General features: G+C 44.9%; 3 protein-coding genes across 3 annotated transcripts; 1 reads left to right on the top strand and 2 right to left on the bottom strand.

The window, feature by feature from the left end:
- The first annotated feature begins 1,783 nt into the window (after positions 1–1,783).
- LOC139209636 (aminopeptidase N-like) lies at positions 1,784–9,859 on the top strand. The gene is made up of 20 exons (XM_070839467.1): positions 1,784–2,477; positions 2,818–2,960; positions 3,117–3,256; positions 3,833–3,959; positions 4,361–4,515; positions 4,618–4,731; positions 5,426–5,569; positions 5,752–5,817; positions 5,922–5,987; positions 6,283–6,455; positions 6,584–6,660; positions 6,754–6,887; positions 6,974–7,029; positions 7,112–7,259; positions 7,388–7,479; positions 8,163–8,273; positions 8,395–8,562; positions 8,675–8,815; positions 9,386–9,467; positions 9,555–9,859. Exons 1-20 carry the CDS (start codon positions 1,867–1,869, stop codon positions 9,717–9,719), a joined length of 2,913 nt encoding a protein of 970 aa, XP_070695568.1. The 5' UTR covers positions 1,784–1,866; the 3' UTR covers positions 9,720–9,859.
- A 922-nt stretch (positions 9,860–10,781) lies between these two features.
- mespaa (mesoderm posterior aa) lies at positions 10,782–11,666 on the bottom strand. The gene is made up of 2 exons (XM_070831699.1): positions 10,977–11,666; positions 10,782–10,868 (listed from the first exon to the last, which is right to left on the bottom strand). Exons 1-2 carry the CDS (start codon positions 11,664–11,666, stop codon positions 10,782–10,784), a joined length of 777 nt encoding a protein of 258 aa, XP_070687800.1.
- Positions 11,667–15,295: 3,629 nt separating this feature from the next.
- LOC139202169 (mesoderm posterior protein 1-like) lies at positions 15,296–16,171 on the bottom strand. The gene is made up of 2 exons (XM_070831574.1): positions 15,461–16,171; positions 15,296–15,349 (listed from the first exon to the last, which is right to left on the bottom strand). Exons 1-2 carry the CDS (start codon positions 16,169–16,171, stop codon positions 15,296–15,298), a joined length of 765 nt encoding a protein of 254 aa, XP_070687675.1.
- Between the last annotated feature and the right edge of the window lie 2,396 nt (positions 16,172–18,567).

The following is an 18,567-nucleotide window of genomic DNA, read 5'->3' as shown; positions in this document are numbered from 1 at the left end:
CTGGAGACACTTTACCGTCTTCGCAGGCGACTGTGCAGCTGAATGCAATTATAAGGACGAGCGTAGACTATTTCCACTATTTCAAGTAGTAGAAAATTTTTTTGTTGAATTTTAACATTTTATCCAGCATCATCTCACTTCACTACATGCTAATCTGGAACAGGGGGCACCCAAAGCTAAAGAGCTTTACAGGGAGAAGCTTAAAACACTTTGGTCAGAAGCTTTTCTCACCAGTTGTTCAGATCCAGTTGTTCCAAACACTGTATAATACCAGCTTGCATGGAACACAGTGAACACGGCTAAAACCCATAGAACGAAGATGAATTATATAAAAAAAGAACCCCTGTAATGCTGTCGTCTCTCCATAAATGTCTGTCAGAAGACTGGTGTTAGACCTTTAGCTCATTGTGCAGTACTGCTGGAGCACCGTTGTATTCTGATGCTAAGAAATGTCAGTGCTCAAAAGTGGATTAACCCTCAAGACAAGTCACGACAAGTTCAAGACCAGCTGGCTCTAACTGTAGATTATGTGTTTGAGGATTGGGAAATATCCTGTGTCTTACTCATGCACCATTTAGACGGACTCAACTGCGGAGGTTACAGATTTTGTCTGACCTTGTGTAAGCAGTGGTCACCTTTGGCGACAAGCTGAAGCTCCTCAGGATGCATTTTCAGGCTGAGAGATCTGGTGGGTTTCTTGAGCGCAGTGTGACAAATGACACTGCTTTGAAATCAGACTCCACAACCAACAGGTGGAAAGGCCTCTGAATCCTCTGAGTGCAAAACAAGGTGAGGAAACTTACACCTCAAACTTAAAACTTAAGGGAGAATGGTTTGCTGTCGTAGCATCACACGGTATTTTGGTGTTTGTGTGTCAGACCTGTTGCCTCAGGTACCAGTAAGTCCAGAAAAGCTGATGGATATCAGTTATCAAAATGCTGTTATCAAACACTGTGAGACAGGATTTAACATGTTTTTTTTAGGTAAAGTACCAGGAGTGAGTGCCTGCATGTATGACAGCGTCTGCTCAGGTGTAAAAACAGGGTCAATGTTCATCGTGGCTTCGTGCAGCTTGTAATTTCAGCAGTGTGGGATACACAGATAGAAAATGTCTCAGACTTTGTTAAAACTCACTGTTGAAATATTCCCGCACAAACTGTTGTATGGTGATGTTTGTCTTTACTTCATGTTATTGGGCAAAAGTTGATAAATAGCACTTGCAATCTATGAAATTATTTATATATCTATTTCTTATTCTGTTTACAGACTAAAATCCAAATGTTATGGTGTCAGGAAGACATTTCCTTGCCGGTTATGCTGAGAAAGGCGGCCATGCACGAAATATGTGTTTTCAGTTTAACCACTGGAATATCTCCATTTCTTAAAGCTACAACTGTGTTTGCCAACCAAAGCTAATTTAGAGTTTGCACAACACTTGAGTCTAAATACAAAGAGTTTTATAAACCCCACTTAAGCCCTTTTCATTATACAACTCAGGCTTCTTCGCTATCGGATAGCCAGATCTGTGTACAGCTGACATTTGCAATCTGTATACAAAGAGAGAGACACACACACCAGACACATGCAGGCTCTTACAGTATTTCCACAACCACTCAATTTACAGTACTGACTGAACTTAGACAACACAGGTGGCCTTTTTGCAGGTATAAAGTTCACAGATTAGCCAGAATTCTCTCTTATCTCAGTTCTTTTTTTTTTTTACAATTCATTGTTCTGGACTTTCAGCTGCTTTCCCTGCCCAGTAGGTCAATCATTAGCTTTGGGTCAACTCTAAATCAAATCTCAAGGCAGTGGATATATAGCGACCAGTGTCCCCCTCCTGTCTTCTTCTTCTCTGGTGGAGCCATGGGGAAAGGCGTGTACATGAGCAAAGCGGTGGTAGTAACCTGTGTGGTTGTGGCCATCGGCGCTGTGGCCACTATCATAGCCCTGGCGGTGGTGTACGCTCAGGAGAAGTCAAAGAACGAAGTGACTTTTCCATCCACTGCCGGCCCCAGTACCACCAAGACCACCACCCCCATACCCACCACTCCCTCCACCCCGAAGGAGCCCTGGGACCACTACAGACTCCCAGACTCCTTGGTTCCCATCTCCTACAATGTGACCCTGTGGCCCCGGCTGAAGCCCAACGCAGAGGGCCTGTACATCTTCTCTGGACTCTCCACTGTGGTCTTCAAATGTGTGACGAAGACCAACCTCATCATCATCCACTCCAACAAGCTGAACCTCACCACCTTCGACGGACACCTCGCCAAGCTGACGGGCCTCAGTGGAGCCGCAGCGCCCAGCCTGAACAAGACCTGGCTGGAGGTTCCCACCCAGTACCTGGTGGTCCAGCTCAGCAGCCAACTGCAGGCCGGCAGCACGTACGAGCTCTTCACCGAGTTTGTTGGAGAGCTGGCAGACGACCTGGGAGGATTCTACAGGAGTAAATACATAGAAGATGGGGTGGAAAAGTATGTGTTCTTTTTAGTTTTGCTTCATTTTTTCACATTTTAAACATTTTGGTTTAGTTTCAGGAGTTATGGTCATGGAGAGGAGCTAAATTAAGTGTGAATCTTAATATGTAGAGATTATTGCATTAAAAATACTTAAAAAAAAGGTCTGGTTTTAGCTCCTAAATATTACTCGGCCTTAATAGAAATAATTCAATGCAACCGCAAGACGTGATGGAAAAAACACCTCCTGTCACTTTGACATTTGTTCAAACTAAGATGAAAACAACAAATCCACACATCCGCTCCCATATGAGATTAGATTATAAGGCTTGATCATTTTAATATCTGTTTTTGTCAGAATTGTGGCCACGACTCAAATGCAGCCGACGGATGCCAGGAAAGCTTTCCCCTGCTTCGACGAGCCTGCGATGAAAGCTGTCTTCCACATCACTCTCATCCACCCCCTGGACACCGTGGCTCTGTCCAACGCCATGAACTACGGCAAGTTCTTGTCCAGTGCAACATTTCGTTGTACAGATGCTTATTTTTCATAATTATTGCAGACATGAAATCTTCTCTGCTGTTTTGTGCTGTAGTCATACAATGAACTGATTTTCTCCAGTCTGGATAAATGTGCTGCTGTCTTTCCCCCCACAGACCCTGTAAACATCACTATGGGCGTCGAGACTCTAATCCAGACAAGCTTCGAGCCCACAGAGATTATGTCAACCTACTTGCTGGCTTTTGTTGTGTGTGATTTTACATATAATGGAACAAAACCAGGAGCAGGCGTTCTGGTAATTATATATTAGTCTACATCTCACAGTCAAAGCCATCATATGGAAATATGTGTAAAATATCTACATCATGTACATCTATGGATCTTCTTCTTCTTCTTCTTCTTATTATTATTATTATTATGTGTTTCCCATTTTCTATTCTTTCTTAAATAATCCCTTACCACTGTAGCATTGTGAGCTGCTGAGCTCAAACAGACTCTGACCTTTGACCCTTGAAAAAGAGATTTAATTAAATTTAACAGTAAACAGTGAGTTCTTCCTCCTATCGGTGGATGTTCACGGTCTAACAGGTGGACTGGTTTAATCGTAATCACTGAGAACTTCCTGAAACCGTTTGTGTGATTGATTGGAGTGAATTTGCAGCTATAATTTGTCATCAGTCATTATAAATGCAGTTTTATGAACCACCGCCTCCCTCTGCTACCACTAATACAAGCGCCAGATGTTGGCCTCGCTGTAGTTTGCCGCTCTGCCTTGTTGGTCGGAGCCTTTCGACGCTGCCCTCTGCTGGACTCAAAGCTCAGCTCAGGCCTCTGCTCTGTTTCTTATTTCTGTCTGCTTGTTTGTGCCCAGATCAGGATCTGGGCTCGCAGGAAGGCTATAGAGGAGGGCCAGGGAAACTATGCCCTGGAGAAGACCGGACCCATACTGGCATTCTTTGAGGATTACTACAAGTCTCCTTACCCCCTGGACAAGTCAGGTAGGCCACAGGCTGCATGAGTGCTGCTATCCAAGGTTATTATAGTGAACTAAAAGTAAAAACATTTTAGCCATCTGAAATAAAAATAGTAACTAGACTTTAGAAGAAACAGTATTTTGTCTCTAATATTATCTCTATCTCAAATAAAATAAAGATATACAGGAAATGTGTGAAGTATTCTACAGTGTAAAGTGTCCTTTGGTCCCTTAAAAGTCGCTAGATAAATCCAAGCTATCATTATTAATTATCATTATTAAGTTTGGTCAAATTTGTCAACACAAAACATTTTTAAGCAATAAAAACTGACGTGAGATGAGTTAAACTACACTCTGGAAACGAGCTGAAACTCTAACAGCCAGCTGTTAGAAATGAGCTGTTGTGACCTCTCTAATCGTCCTCAGACCAGATCGCCCTGCCTGACTTCAGTGCCGGAGCCATGGAGAACTGGGGCCTGATCACCTACAGAGAAACTGCCCTCTTGTATAACCCTGACGTGTCCTCCAACGGAGATAAGGAGTGGGTGGCCACAGTCATCGCTCATGAGCTCGCCCATATGGTATCACATTTAATGGCTCATGTCTTATCTTTGACGGTAACTGTGTTCAGCCTTGAGACGTGTTCACAAACCTGCCAGTAAAACGACGCTCTGTCCTCTCAGTGGTTTGGGAACTTGGTGACCACCAGGTGGTGGAACGACCTGTGGCTCAACGAGGGGTTTGCCACCTACGTCTCTTATCTTGGAGCCAACTATGCTGAACCAAAGTGGAATATGGTGAGTGTGTGTCTGCACAAGTACATCCAAGCTGAGAACTTAACCTCTGAATGGATCCATTTTAAGGCAAAACACTACAATGAATGAAGTAAACACTCACTTTTCATTGTTTAAATGTGTAAATAAGGCATTATCTAATTAAACATGCCTCACATTTACATACATTTCCCAGACACAGATGTGAACATTGGATGAAGCCAAAAAAAATCTTGTTTGACTTTGTTTAAATGTCAGAGCCAAAGGTTCCCGAGGATTTTTTTTTATCACTCCATAAATCAGAAAATACTTTGAACAGCAATAAAAAATGATTTCGCCATGTTTTTAGGAATAATATATTCGGCTGTGAATGATATATGAACAAGCACCCCTGTAAAAACCTTCAGAACATTGAGAGCAATAAAACTGGAGGGTTTGGTGTCTGTAAGTGCTTCTGAAGTGGAGAGTTTCTGGCTCAGAGTGAGAAAAAACTCATTTCGAGAAAGCAGACTTTAAATATATGAATTTAGGAGAAATCTACACATGCAAATAGACAAAGTGCAGTAAAATAAACACCTACATGTGTATTTTCTTTAAACTAGTTTGAGAGAAGACAAAAAAAAAAAGTCTCGCCAGCCTGGATGAAGAAATCAATGCAACATGTTCCTCTGTGCATTCGTCAGCTCCAGAAAACATCTCTCGTGTGTGTGTTTTGCAGAAAGATTTGATCGTCCTGAACGAGATCATCGGTGTGATGGCTGTGGACGCCCTGGCCTCCTCTCATCCCCTCTCGTCCAAAGAGGAGGACATCGAGAAGCCGGAGCAAATCAGTGAACTGTTCGACTCCATCACCTACAGCAAGGTGCAGTCCAATAATAAGAGGGAAGCACACGTGTTGCTCTCTTCAAACCTCACTAGACCTCAAACCTCCTTGCGGTCTCTTGACGCTCTCTTTGGGAACAACAGAATGAAATGACTGTTCCTCATTAACACATCAGTGTCATTTGATCCCACTAACGCTGCTGACATCCTCCTCCATCACAGGGGGCTGCAGTCCTCCGCATGCTGTCAGGGTTTATCAGTGAGACCGTCTTTTCCAAAGGACTCCATGTGAGTACGGCTGATTGAACTGATGAGTATGCATGGTCTTTTATTTTCTTCATGCTGTCATATAACCACTTTATTGGCTCACATCCAACTTGTTTTGTTTGCAGACGTACTTAGAGGAGTTCAAGTATAACAACACGGTCTACGTAGACCTCTGGAATCACCTGCAGACGGTGAGATATCACAGGCTCTCCGCTGACAAACACTTACACAGAAAATGCCTTCAAAGCCAAAATAAAGATATTTAATAATTAGCACAATTAGTCTAAACCCATTGGCTGTGAAGCTAAAAACATATAAAACTAAAAACTAAGGACAAATGCTAAAAGTGTATAAACAACCTTTCCCATTATGTAAAACAATCTCATGAATTTAAAGTTAAATTTCCCCCCTACTTAGTTCAGTCGTCCTCTGACATTAGCAAACTTAAAAAAGCTCCTCCTAACATTTGAATGTTCTTGTTTCCAGGCAGTGGATGAAGCCGGCGTAGTGCTGCCCTACTCTGTGGAAGTTATCATGAACCGCTGGATCCTACAGATGGGGTTCCCCGTGGTCACCATCGACACCCAGAGTGGGAAAATCACCCAGAAGCACTTCCTGTTGGACCCAGACTCTACAGTGGACAGACCGTCCCCCTACCAGTAGGAAAACACTTATAATGTGTCACGATGCTGGATGTGCTGCAGTGTATGTGGTGGTTACCAGACACTCACCCGCTCTCTCTGCATACTCTCTGTTTATGTACATGGATGGATGGACGTGGCTCCAGTTATGAGTGGATTGTTCCTATTACGTGGATGAAAAACGATGAAGCTCTGCAGCAGTACTGGCTTTTAAGCAAAGAAGGTAAGATTTATTTCAGATGCCCGTGCACAGCACTGCCAGGAGGATGAACACGGTACACACAGATGCATCATGTTGTCTCCTCCATCCAAACAGCTACAAACACAAACATGTCTCTCGCTGATAACGAGTGGCTGGTGGCCAACATAGACATGACGGGCTTCTTCAGAGTCAATTACGACTCTGCAAACTGGGAGCGTCTCCTCTCCAAGCTGAGCTCCAAACACGAGGTACAGCAGCCCCTGCATTATCACCTCTGCACTGCTTCTAAATGATTATCCACTTCCAATTATTATTATTATTATTTGCTTTCCAGGATATTCCAGTCATCAACCGAGCTCAAATTATCGATGATGCTTTCAACCTCGCACGGTGAGGTCGTATTTTGTCACAAAGTGCTGCTGTCACGTGTTCAAACAGGGAGCTGAGCGGTGTGTGTGTGTGTCATTTCCAGGGCGAAGATGGTGAACACAACTCTGGCCCTGAGGACTACCAAGTTCCTCCATAAAGAAGTGGAATACATGCCCTGGCAGACAGCCAGCCGCAACTTGGACTACTTCTTCGTCATGTTTGACCGCAGTGAGGTGTACGGACCCATGCAGGTTTGTGATCAATGGCCAACAATTGTTATAGTCAGCAAATTTGTTCCAACACTGAAAAAAAAAACCCTCCAAGAGAGGATTCGTGAAGGAATGCAGATTGGTTAATACGCTGCACCTCCGTCCCTCAGGCTTACCTAAAGAAACAGGTCACCCCTCTGTTTGACCACTTCACGACCATCACCGCCAACTGGACCAAGATCCCAGAAAACCACACTGACCAGTAAGTATGCCGTCTGTTTCCAACCGTGTCTGTTTCACTCTTTGAACACATGAGTTCACCTCACACCTCCATCACCTTCATCACCTTCATCACACGAGAGGAGTTTCCTGAAGGCGAGGAACAAGGTTCAGAAAAATCTCCTTTGTTTTTGATTGACAGCTCACGCCACAGCGCGCCGCCTCCCTGTGAATTAATGCGACGTAGATTAGATGAAACTTTAATTATCCCCCTGGGAAAACTAGATAATTCTCAAAGTGTCTTCCCAAACCTGTGCCTCACATAACCTTCTTCACGCAGAGTCCCCGTCTCCTCTGCTGTGTGTTCTCTCCACTCTCCTCTTATCTCCATAGAAATATATCCTTATCTCCTGACTTTATATTTACCTCGTTCTCACTCCTGGGAAAACTTCACTGCAGCTCCACTGCAAAATAACATGTTCATGAGTGGGTTTGACTGGAATCGTTCAGACAGACGAGTATCATGGCCGAGCGAGTGACAAAGAGCAAATACATATTTAAATAGTTTTCATGTCTCTGTACTTAATTTTACTCCCTGCATCCTAACACAAATGATAGATTTTTGATTTTTTATCTGTCATCATTGCGCACCCTCCCAGCATCAAACCCATTCTCATCCCAAATGGATGGGACAGTAACGTCGTATCACGTCGTGTCTCCGTCCAGGTACAACCAGGTGACTGCACTCTCGCTGGGCTGCAGCACTGGAGTGGACGGCTGCACCGAGCTGATCACCGGCTGGTTCAGAGAGTGGATGGAGAACCCAGCTGACAACAAGTAGGTTCACACTCCTTTCATTCTTCCCAGGCTTTTTCATTGGAGTGTTTTCTTCACCTTCCATCGCTCCCTATCATCCTCTTGACCTTTAACTCTTTGTCGTCTGTACCAATCATTCCAGGATTAGTGCCAACCTGAGGTCCACGGTTTACTGCAGTGCGCTTGCAGCTGGGGGCGTGAAGGAGTGGGACTTTGCTTGGTCCATGTACAAGAACGCCACCATCGCTTCAGAGGCTGATAAACTCATGTATGCTCTGTCCTGCACCAAGCAGCCGTGGCTGCTCAACAGGTCAGTGGTGCTGACGTCATCATCATAAGTCACGGTGCTGACTGAGAATGGCTGCTGCTGGTTTTGATGCTCCTCTGTTATCAGACACATTGACACCGTGAGTGTGTTTCAGGTATCTGGAGTATTGTCTGGACCCAGAGAAGATCCGTAAGCAGGACGCCACCTACACCATCGTTTACATTGCGAGTAACCCCATCGGTCAACCTCTGGCGTGGGACTTTATCAGAGCCAAATGGAGCCATATATTCAATGAGTGAGTTGTCCCTGATAAACACACACACATAGATGCCATCACACGGAGCTGTTACAGTAAACTGAGCTGGAGGACGAATGAAGTGTTACAGTTAAACAACACGGCTATGAAAGCAAAGCGTGTCGTGATGCCGTGTACACACAGAGAACCAGGGGTGTCATCACCGTAGCCAGAGGTACATTTGTCAGAAAAGTAAACAGTAAAGTACAGAAACGGCTCTTCAGGTGATAAAAGTGGAGCTTTGTTCAATTTTAAAGGTATGAAATCTTGGTGGACAGCAAAGAAAGATGTGATTTGGAGTTTTGTTGCACTTAGTGATGAGAGAATAGCTCCTAAGGCTTCAGCTTAATGTTTAAAAGCACTGCTGCACTTTGTCGTGTGCTGGAACTTGTTGAGGACAAATCAGTTGTAGCAGAGCAAAACTTGGAAAGTCTGCATGTAAAACACTGATTGTGTTAGAAGATGTATCTAAATACATTTTGGTAATTGTATTAATAGTAATTGTAACCGTGGGGGCCACAGTGGTTTGTGTAATGCTCAAAGCCTCTGTTGTTCTTTCTCCCTCTTCAGCTATGGTGGTGGATCATTTTCCTTTGGAAGACTAATTGATGGAGTGACCGAACGATTCTCCACTGAGTTTGAGTACAAGCAGGTACAGTTTCTCTAATATGTGCTGTTGTTGTCTGTAAGTCTTAATGACCCGGTGCTTCGGCTCACATCGACTATTTGTCCTCGCCAGTTACTGCAGTTCAAAGAAGACAATGCAGGCCAGCTGGGCTCGGCCACCTCGTCTCTTGAGCAGGCACTGGAGCGAACCAAGGCCAACATAAAATGGGTGACCATGAACAAGAAACAGGTGCTTGATTGGTTCACTAGTGAAACAAATTCAGCCTCTAAACCCTAACCCCACTAGGCAGCTTTCAAATGTAGATCTTCCACTGAGTGTCACTCCAGCTGGAACTAAATATATTATTATAAATGTTATTTTTTAAATGTCAAGTTTTGATTAAGCATTTTTATGAATAAAGACTATTTGATACCAGATTCTGGTGTGATATTCTGTTCTCACCACGTCACTGTACGTCATCTGAGGACACCAGTCAGTGAAATAAAAGCCATATTAGATTGTGACATTTTGCACTTCTTTGTTTAAAAAGTACTCCTCTGAGAGGAGAAACAAGAAGACAGAGAAGACAGAGAAGACAGAGAAGACCATCCTGGGAATTTCACAAAGGTTGAGAGCCTGACTGAAAATTAATGTCCACAAAGTTTCAGTTATTGTAAGTAGAGCAGCTGCAGGCATCTGGGCAGCATCACAGGTTACAGTGTTGACATAGCCGACGTATAAAACATTAATTCATCAAGTCTTCCTGCTATCCTCCGTGACTAAGACATAATACACTGACTGTCTCTGCCCATATTAAGTTCAATTCAGCAGCAGTATTGGCCAAGTATGAGAACTCAATCCAGGGCCAGTTATTAAAGCTATTAAAGGTCCCAACCAGGAGCCGTGTTTACACAGGTTTAGAAAAGGTGCCAATTAACTGGTCCCAGTTCAGCTGCCGCTTCTCACAGCGGGGGTCTTTCCTTGAGGACTTTAGAGGGGATGTGCTCCCTGTTTAGCACCTCATTGTCCTGCTGACAGCTGCATTGTTTGTGTTAGGAAGTGGAGGCCAATCAGCACGTCTGTATAATTTCATCTGTTCAGTTTGTAAAAAGATTTCAAACATATAAAACCAACAACAAACCCAAGCGAATTGTGTTATTTTTGATAAATAAGGTTTATTCTGTTCACATTGTGAAAGCTCAATAAATACACAGATCTATGTACAAAAACACGACGGCAAAAAAAAATCACAGGAATATATTTTGTTAAGATAACAAAAATGCAAAGTTTTGTCCATAAGAAGTCTTTAGTGGTCATTGTTGCAATGAAAATAGTTGAGAGGATTGAAGGCCGTGTCTCTCAGCGCTGTCCACAGAAGGCTGTGTGCTGCAGCTGCTGCTGTGGCGTCCAGTACTGCTCGCTGGGGAAGCAAACTCCGCCAGAGACCTGACAACAGAAAACAGACATTCTGGTCATGAACTCATTCAACTGTAACACTCTGGAAAGCCACCAACATGAAAATGAAAGACTTAAAGGGCCATGATGTAAACATACCTGGTATGAGGGCTGCAGGGAGGACAGCTGGACGGTGCTCATGCTGTTACAGTCTGGTTCTTGTGGGCTGTGGCTGGCTGGCGGCTGCCCCAGGAACTGGCTGAGGGTTTGGGGCTGCTCCACAAAGCCTGAGGATCTCTTCTGCTCCAGCACCTCATCGCTGAGGCCCAGCTGGGCCGACAGGTAGGAGATGTAGCGGATGGTGAGGCGCAGAGTCTCTATCTTGGTCAGGGTCTGTCCGGCTGGTGCCACTGAGGGTGGCAGGTATGTCCTGAGGTGATGCATGGCCTTGGTCAGGTCCCTCATCCTCAGCTTCTCCCTCTCGCTGGCTGTCTGCCGCTTCTTCCCTGGATACCTGGACCTGGATTTCTTTATGGTGGAGGTGGCTGCGGAGGATCTGGTGCAGGGCAGAGATTGCGCCTCGTGGGTAAGAAGAGGCGCTGCCGGGCTGTTGAAGATGAAACGGTCCAAAGCGTCTTGTTCGTTTCCAGAAGCCTGGAGGCTGGTAGGGGAGAAGCAGAAGGAGTCCACTGAAGAGGTGGGAGACAGGCTGCTGCCAGCGCTGAAGTAACCGGGGTCCGAGGCTGGATCGTAGGCCAGAGGACCACAAGACTTGTCCAGCAGCGAGTCGCAGTCAAACAGGAAGGCGTTCTCCTGGAGCTGGATGGGAGAGCAGTAGGACACCTCCATGGCTGCTGTTGTAGTCGGTGCTGTGGTTGTAAGCTCTTCCCTGAGCAGTGAGCTGTCAGTGTGGTGCTGGTAAGGCAGGCAGAGGATAGTGAGGAGGACCAGGGAGGCTGCTCCATATATGTGGTGGGAGGTGCGAAGTTGCACCTCCAGCAGCCACCTCTGGTCCTGAGAAGCTCTGGGAGCAGGGCTGACACCTTGGCCAGGGGGTCCCATGGGAAACAGGCCCGCTCGAGGACAAGGTGTGACCTGGCAGCTCGCACTGGCCTTAGACAAATTCACACTACACACTGTCGCAGCCTGGGAACGTGACCCTGCCATGACGGGGGCTGTACCTGGGGCGCAGGTCTGTCTCAGAGCCTGAGAGGGTTTTGTTATGAATCTGGAGTGTCATTGGAGGGTGGAGGGGGAGAGGGCTGATTGGATGGAAGATTGAGTCTTGTGAAGGTTTGAGGTCACAGATTCAGTCAAACACGACATCCCACCTTCTTTGTCCCATCACACATACACAGTAAAAGACGTGTAGTTAATTTGGCAGCTCTACATCTCAGGAGTGCTGCTCTTTCTTTCTTTCTGGCATCTCCTACAAGGTTGGGCTGGAGAAGTGTGCCGGGGCAGCTGTGAGGCGTGAGGAGGCGACACCTCGTCCTGTTTGGACAGCAGTAGGCCTCGCTGGCCTGGGAACCCGGATCCGCTCTCAAAGAATGTGCAGAGCCATTAAATATTAGCACATTTTAGATTTGATGAAGTGGACTGAACTCTTCTGGTAGGTTTAGATAAAGACACAGTTCAGGTCCTGGTCAGGTTCGACTGTAACAAACATTACAAACAGCCCAGTTAATGTCCTGTGATTTAGGAACTGGGATCTTGGAGGAAAGTGAGAAAAGAAATGAGAAACAATGAGTTGGTAGAGAAGTTTTGATACAAGCACATTTTTTATGTAGATGCATCATGTTGTCAGCTTTTTGCTGTAAATTACTCTGAACACTGGTGCATCTAGTTTAGTGCATCTTTTCCCTTTTATACATTTTTTTGGGGTCAAAAAATTACTACTATTCTCTTACCACTGAATTCTTAAATATCTTAAATCTCTTGTTTCTTGTTCACAAAATGCTGCATATAAACAGACACCGTACGTATTCATAGTTTTCATCAACAGATCCTCTCTGATGTTTCTGCAGATTTGATTGCCAGGTGCTGACTGTGGACCCGAGTCCTGAACGGCGTTCCCACAAACCGCCGCGTCAGATTTGACTCCTGCTCTGCAGCGGAGGTGAAACCAATGAGTGGGACCAGAGTGTGAACCAGTCTCGCACGGCTCTCCACCGCCTCAGTCAGGCAAGAAAAACAGACATGTGAGTCGGGAGAAACGTCCAAAGCAAGGATGGGAATCTTCTCAGGACATGAAAACAGCACTGATGTTGCAGAGGCTGGTCGAGCTCCAGAGCTGGAAAGTGTGCGAGGTGACACCAGACTTCACACCAGACAGCTGACCCGGGGACGAGCTCCCACAATGACCTCTGACCACCCACATCATCATGTGACATGACAGTGCTGGACATTTATTAATACTCTAACGCTCTGTAGCACACAGTGTGTGACAATGACTGACGGCAGTTATTACAACTAATTCTAGCACTTAAATCATCGGTCAGTTAAAGTGTGGAGCTTTTATAGATGTGATTCTTTCAGTTTAACAGGAATGTTAATTTTCCTGCACAAACATTTATTGTTTAGTTCACTTTTACTGAAGAACGTCTTTCATTTGATTCATTTCAAATGACAGACAGTTAACTCATTATTATTTTCCATTATGAAGCTTCCTCTGAGGAACTTTCTTCCTCCCTCCCGGGCTGATGACGGAGAGGATCTGTCTTCTTTTAATCCACATTAACTCTGACGGTGTTTACTCACGTGTAATGAGTGAATAATCAGCACAGCAGTGCTAACTCTTTCATCCCAAACCCTTTTAGCCTGGAGAGTTTATTAGCTTTTCTCTGATGAAAGACTTAAGTGAGTGTATTAGGCTTTGTGTTGGGGTTGCTGCTTGCATATCAAATGACCTGCATGTATGTGGCAAACTAAACACACAGGCCTAATTCTCCTGCCTGCTATGCAGCTCCACACTTCTCTATGAATATTAAAGCCCCTCTGTTGGCTCTAGCAGGTAATTAGGGCTGTAGGTGAGAGAGAGGGGGAATGAGAAGGGAGCATCTAATGTCTTAGTCTAGACTTAGCGGTGCCAAGGACCTCTCTGTGTTTGCAGAGCCCCATTAACAAAGATGCACTAAATAAACTAGATAACCTGGCTGATCTCTGATCTGCAAACCTCTGTCTTCTCACAGGCTTCGGACCATGACGGGGAATTAATATAATGTTTCTGGCTGTGGTTGAAGAAGTTCTCAGATATTTTACTTTAACAAAAGTAGAAACACCACAGTATAGAAATACTATTAATTAAGTAGGAGCATGTAAGTATCCCTAAAAGTACTCATGGCCCTTTTCACAGTGTTATATTATTATAGAGTATCATGTCATTATCACTAACAAACACATTTGGGAACATTTTAAGACGTTACTGAAGTAAAAGTAGACATAGGACAAATTATGTAAGTATAAATGTTTTAAAACTCTTTCTATTCAATAAACCAAACATTATATTATCATTATTATTATTATTGTATTCTATATTTCTGCAATTTGTATTTGTTTGAGTACTGTACAGGTACAATATTAAGGTACTTGTACTTTACCTTTACTTCTACTCTTGGAAGCCAAAACTGTCCTTTTTACTCCACTATATTTATTTGATAACTTACTCTGCAGGTTTAGGTCATTAATACAGAATACAATCAACCCATAAGTCCTCATAGATTACTATGAGCTACCCAGTAATTTGCAATATCAAACTGATGAACGCATTAATGCATCGACCATTCAAATCCAGTAATACAATACAAATTATTCTGATAAGATAATAATGAGGAATAATGAGCACTTTTACTTCTGGTCGTATATTTTTAAGTATATTGTGATGCACAGTTTTTCTACTTTTACTTCAGGACTTCAGGAAATTGGCTTGTAAAGAGTGTTTCTACACTACAGCACTGCTACTTTGACATGAGACAAAGATCTGAGTGTTTGTTCCACCACTGCTGAGAACAGATTGGAGACCACTGTGCCTGAATGACCAACAGAGGGCGCTATGTTGTGTCTTTGCCTCAGCAGCAGCTCCATCCTGTCACACATTCACACACTGGGAGACAACCAGGAGCACCACAGGGTAAAGTGCCATGCTCAGGAATAAATGACAAATGACTCTTTATTTAACAGAAACACGTGTTGTGTCGGTTTGGGGATTTGAAACTGAACTGCATCATGGGAAAATAGGCTTTGAATGATAACAAAACATCAGACATTTGAATATTTCATATTTTATTATAAATAGTGGTATAAAAGCATATAAAAATAGCTGTTAGACATATTAATATTTACACGGAACATTTCACAGGACAAAATAAATAAAATGTAAAATAGCATATATATTTCAAATAAATTACTTGTTTCACAGTGAGGCAGTAAAAGCAGAGAAGTAGTTTGTGTCTGTTGTTGGACGAACAGTGTCGGAGTCTTTAACCCCAATACTCTCTGGGAACCAGCGGCATGCAGAAGTCTTTGCCACACATCTGTGTTAAAAAAAAAAAGGAGATTTGATGAGTATTTTGTACGTCTTTAAATCAAGAACATGCACGTGTGTGATTTCTGCATAAAGAGAGACATAAACCATGTTGTCATACCTGGCAGGAGGGCTGTGCTGCTGGGGGGGACTGCAGGATGGTGTCCAAGCTCGCGTCTCTCTGAGGAGCTTCAATGTACTGATCCACTCCAAAACTACAGCTCCCAGAGTGCAGCACGGTGTTCTGGGCCGAGTACAGGCTCTGGTTCAGGCTCTGGCTCTGCAGCTGCAGGGCCTCCTGTCCTCCCACGGCGCCGTGCTGGAAGTAGCTGAAGATGTCGGGCGAGGAGGTGTCGCTGGCCGAGGTGTCTCCCTGTTCCCTCCTCTGAAACAGCACCTCCTCGCTGAGGCCCAGCTGGGCCGACAGGTAGGAGATGTAGCGGATGGTGAGGCGCAGAGTCTCGATCTTGGTCAGAGTCTGTCCGGCGGGGGCCACAGAGGGCGGGAGGTAGGACCGGAGGTGATGCAGAGCCTTGGTCAGATCCCTCATCCTCATCTTTTCCTTCTCGCTGGCGCTCTCCCTCTGCTTGCTGCGGATCCGGGTGGCTCGGACCGTCTTCTGGCCCCGTCCTGATTTGAGGGCCTGGCTGTATCCGGTCTTGGCGGCCTTTGGAGTGGACTGTGGCAGCTGCTGGTAGGATGGAGAGACGCTGGAGTCCATAGAGGGGACGGGGGAGAGGGTTTCTGTGGAGGAGATGCTGGAGAGGTCCGAGTCGGAGAACCACTGGTACTGCAGGCCGTAGTTGAGCAGAGGGACTGAGGAGGTATCCATGTTGTGTGCAGGGACTCGGTGGTCTGACTGAAGAGACTGGGAGGCTGTGAGTGCTGCTCAGCTCTGTCGCACTGGTTTATAAGTCCAGGCCAAGCCACAGAGGTGTGAAGTGACACCTCCGCAGATTCTCACAAACCATCACTGTCTAAGGCAGAGGCCCCTGAACACACACACACACACACACACACACACACACACACACACACACTCACTGGGATCTTGTCTCAGTGCCTCTCCCTCTCCTCTGTGTCTGGGAAAGTTCAGCTACAGGAGTGGAAGTGTGAATTTTGACTCCTCAAAACAATAAACACTTTTTGCTTTTTGGGTTTTTGCCCCTGCAGAAGCCCAGATGCATTTTGCACATGTTTGTTTTTGATCTGATTTCTCTCGCATTCACTTTTCGACGCCAAACCCACCGGTCAGTGAAAGAAACAAGGAAAGTGTGAAGAAGGTGTGCCGGGCCAAAATAAAACGATCTGTCGTATTATACCTGGATAGACACTGAATAAACTCTCTCATAAACTTTATCACATGTTAGGGTCTCCGCAGACGTGTCTCAAATAAAATCCTGCCACCAGCAACGTCAAAATAATCACAAACGATCACAATTAGAATTTAGGATGTTTTATTTGCGATTACCTCACAAATACATGTCAATCTGAAGAAGCACGAAAGCAGAAAAATTCAAGGTTCAAGCACAAAATGTCGGATCTAAGTATGGTGAGGAAGCTTGTACAGTAAAATACAGATCTATTACATTCTTACAGTTATCTGATAGTGATACGTGTTACAAATTCATATTTTTATTCAACCCACTGTGGTGTGTGTCCTTCTGGGAGAGATGAATGATTCTGTGTCACCAACTCTTTCTTCACAGACACGAGCGGTGCTGCATAAAACCGCAGCTTGACTTTTTATGTTACAGCTAATTAAAGGGTTTGTAGGTGGAGTCGTGACGACTGAGTGAGGGAGCTCATTTGAATGTCGGCAGGCGACCTGAAAGTTTACCTTCAGGATTCAGGTTCACTGTCAGTGATTATTTCTGATTCCACTCAGTTCTGGGCGAAACCAAAGTGGAGCCAACAGACAGCGTGAGATCCTCTATTTCTATGAGATGATCCCCGTTGTGGGTCGAGAGTCCCTTCTCTTCGGCTCTTCTCCCCACCTCGCTCCAACCTTGAACCTGACATGAGGGCGCTCTGCCCTCCTCTTGATCTCCTCCACTTTATATCCCATCACTTCTCACCAACGTGATCATTTTATTGTCACAACAAGTCCCGGCGTCTCTGGCCCTTCACATTCCTCATCTTGATCTCAGAGGTGAAGCTTCTTGTGCTGTTGTTTCTTTCATTGGTGCTCCTGGATATAGAGCCAAGTCCTACGCGGCTAAAATGTTAATGTAGTAAATGTAAATACATCTAATGAAGCATAATGACCTGTGTTATCCAGTTGAAACGGAGGTGTGAGGGTTTCACACTGATGAGAACTGATGAGTCCGGAGGCGTCACTTCACACCTCGGCTGTGAGAACCAGGAGCGCCGTCACTGCCAGCCTCCCTTTGTGCTCCTCTCTCCCATTGGGTTCGTCATCTTCTTCCCAACATCTTTTACCGCTGCGTGTAAAACAGCAGAAGAGATTCAGTCAGATCACACAATTTAGGTACAATGTCAAAACCTATTCCTAAATATAGCCACTTTTTCTTAAAGTTCATCCACTGATCATCCACCTTTCTCACTATGTTAAATATCTATGGTGTCTGGGTGAATGCTGATCCAGTGCATCTTTGCTTTACACTGAGCTTTCCCCATCCAGTCCGATAGCAGCAGCCCCTTTCTGGGCCATGAGGCAATTTGTCTGTTCTATTATTTATCAGGTTTTATTTTTCCTGGAGTCTAAGTTCTTTATTAAATCATCTTAACATCAAACCTGTCATACATCCAATCCCTGTTCAACACAGCGGTTGTTTCAGAATTTTTCTCTGCTGGGCTTCCAAGAAACACCAGCGCCGTGTGCTTGGCTCCTCATCAGGGTTTTATGGTCCCTGATGCTGAGCTGGTTTGCAGCACTGAAGATAATGAAAAAAATGACCCCCTGAAACCAGAAGATGAAACACAAAACTGTCTGGTTTGTCTGGTGTTTATGTTCTTCTGCCGGGAGCTCCATTGACCTGAATTCTGAAACCCTGCCAGCTGCAGGGACGCTGAATACCAGAAAACAGGTTGAAAACGAGAGGTGGTGATGCACATAATGTGACTGAATCGACTATAGATAGAATACACGACCCCCTAAACAAAGCTGTGTGCAGTGTCAGGCCGAGGGCAGGGTGAACTGGGGTTGAACCCGCGGTGCGACCCTGCCAGTCCCCCTGACCAAAGTGGGAGCCCGGCTGGGAGTTT

This window comes from Pempheris klunzingeri, chromosome 1 (genome assembly GCF_042242105.1).
Source record: "Pempheris klunzingeri isolate RE-2024b chromosome 1, fPemKlu1.hap1, whole genome shotgun sequence".
NCBI lineage: Eukaryota > Metazoa > Chordata > Actinopteri > Acropomatiformes > Pempheridae > Pempheris > Pempheris klunzingeri.
This window is presented reverse-complemented; position numbering and strand designations above follow the sequence as displayed.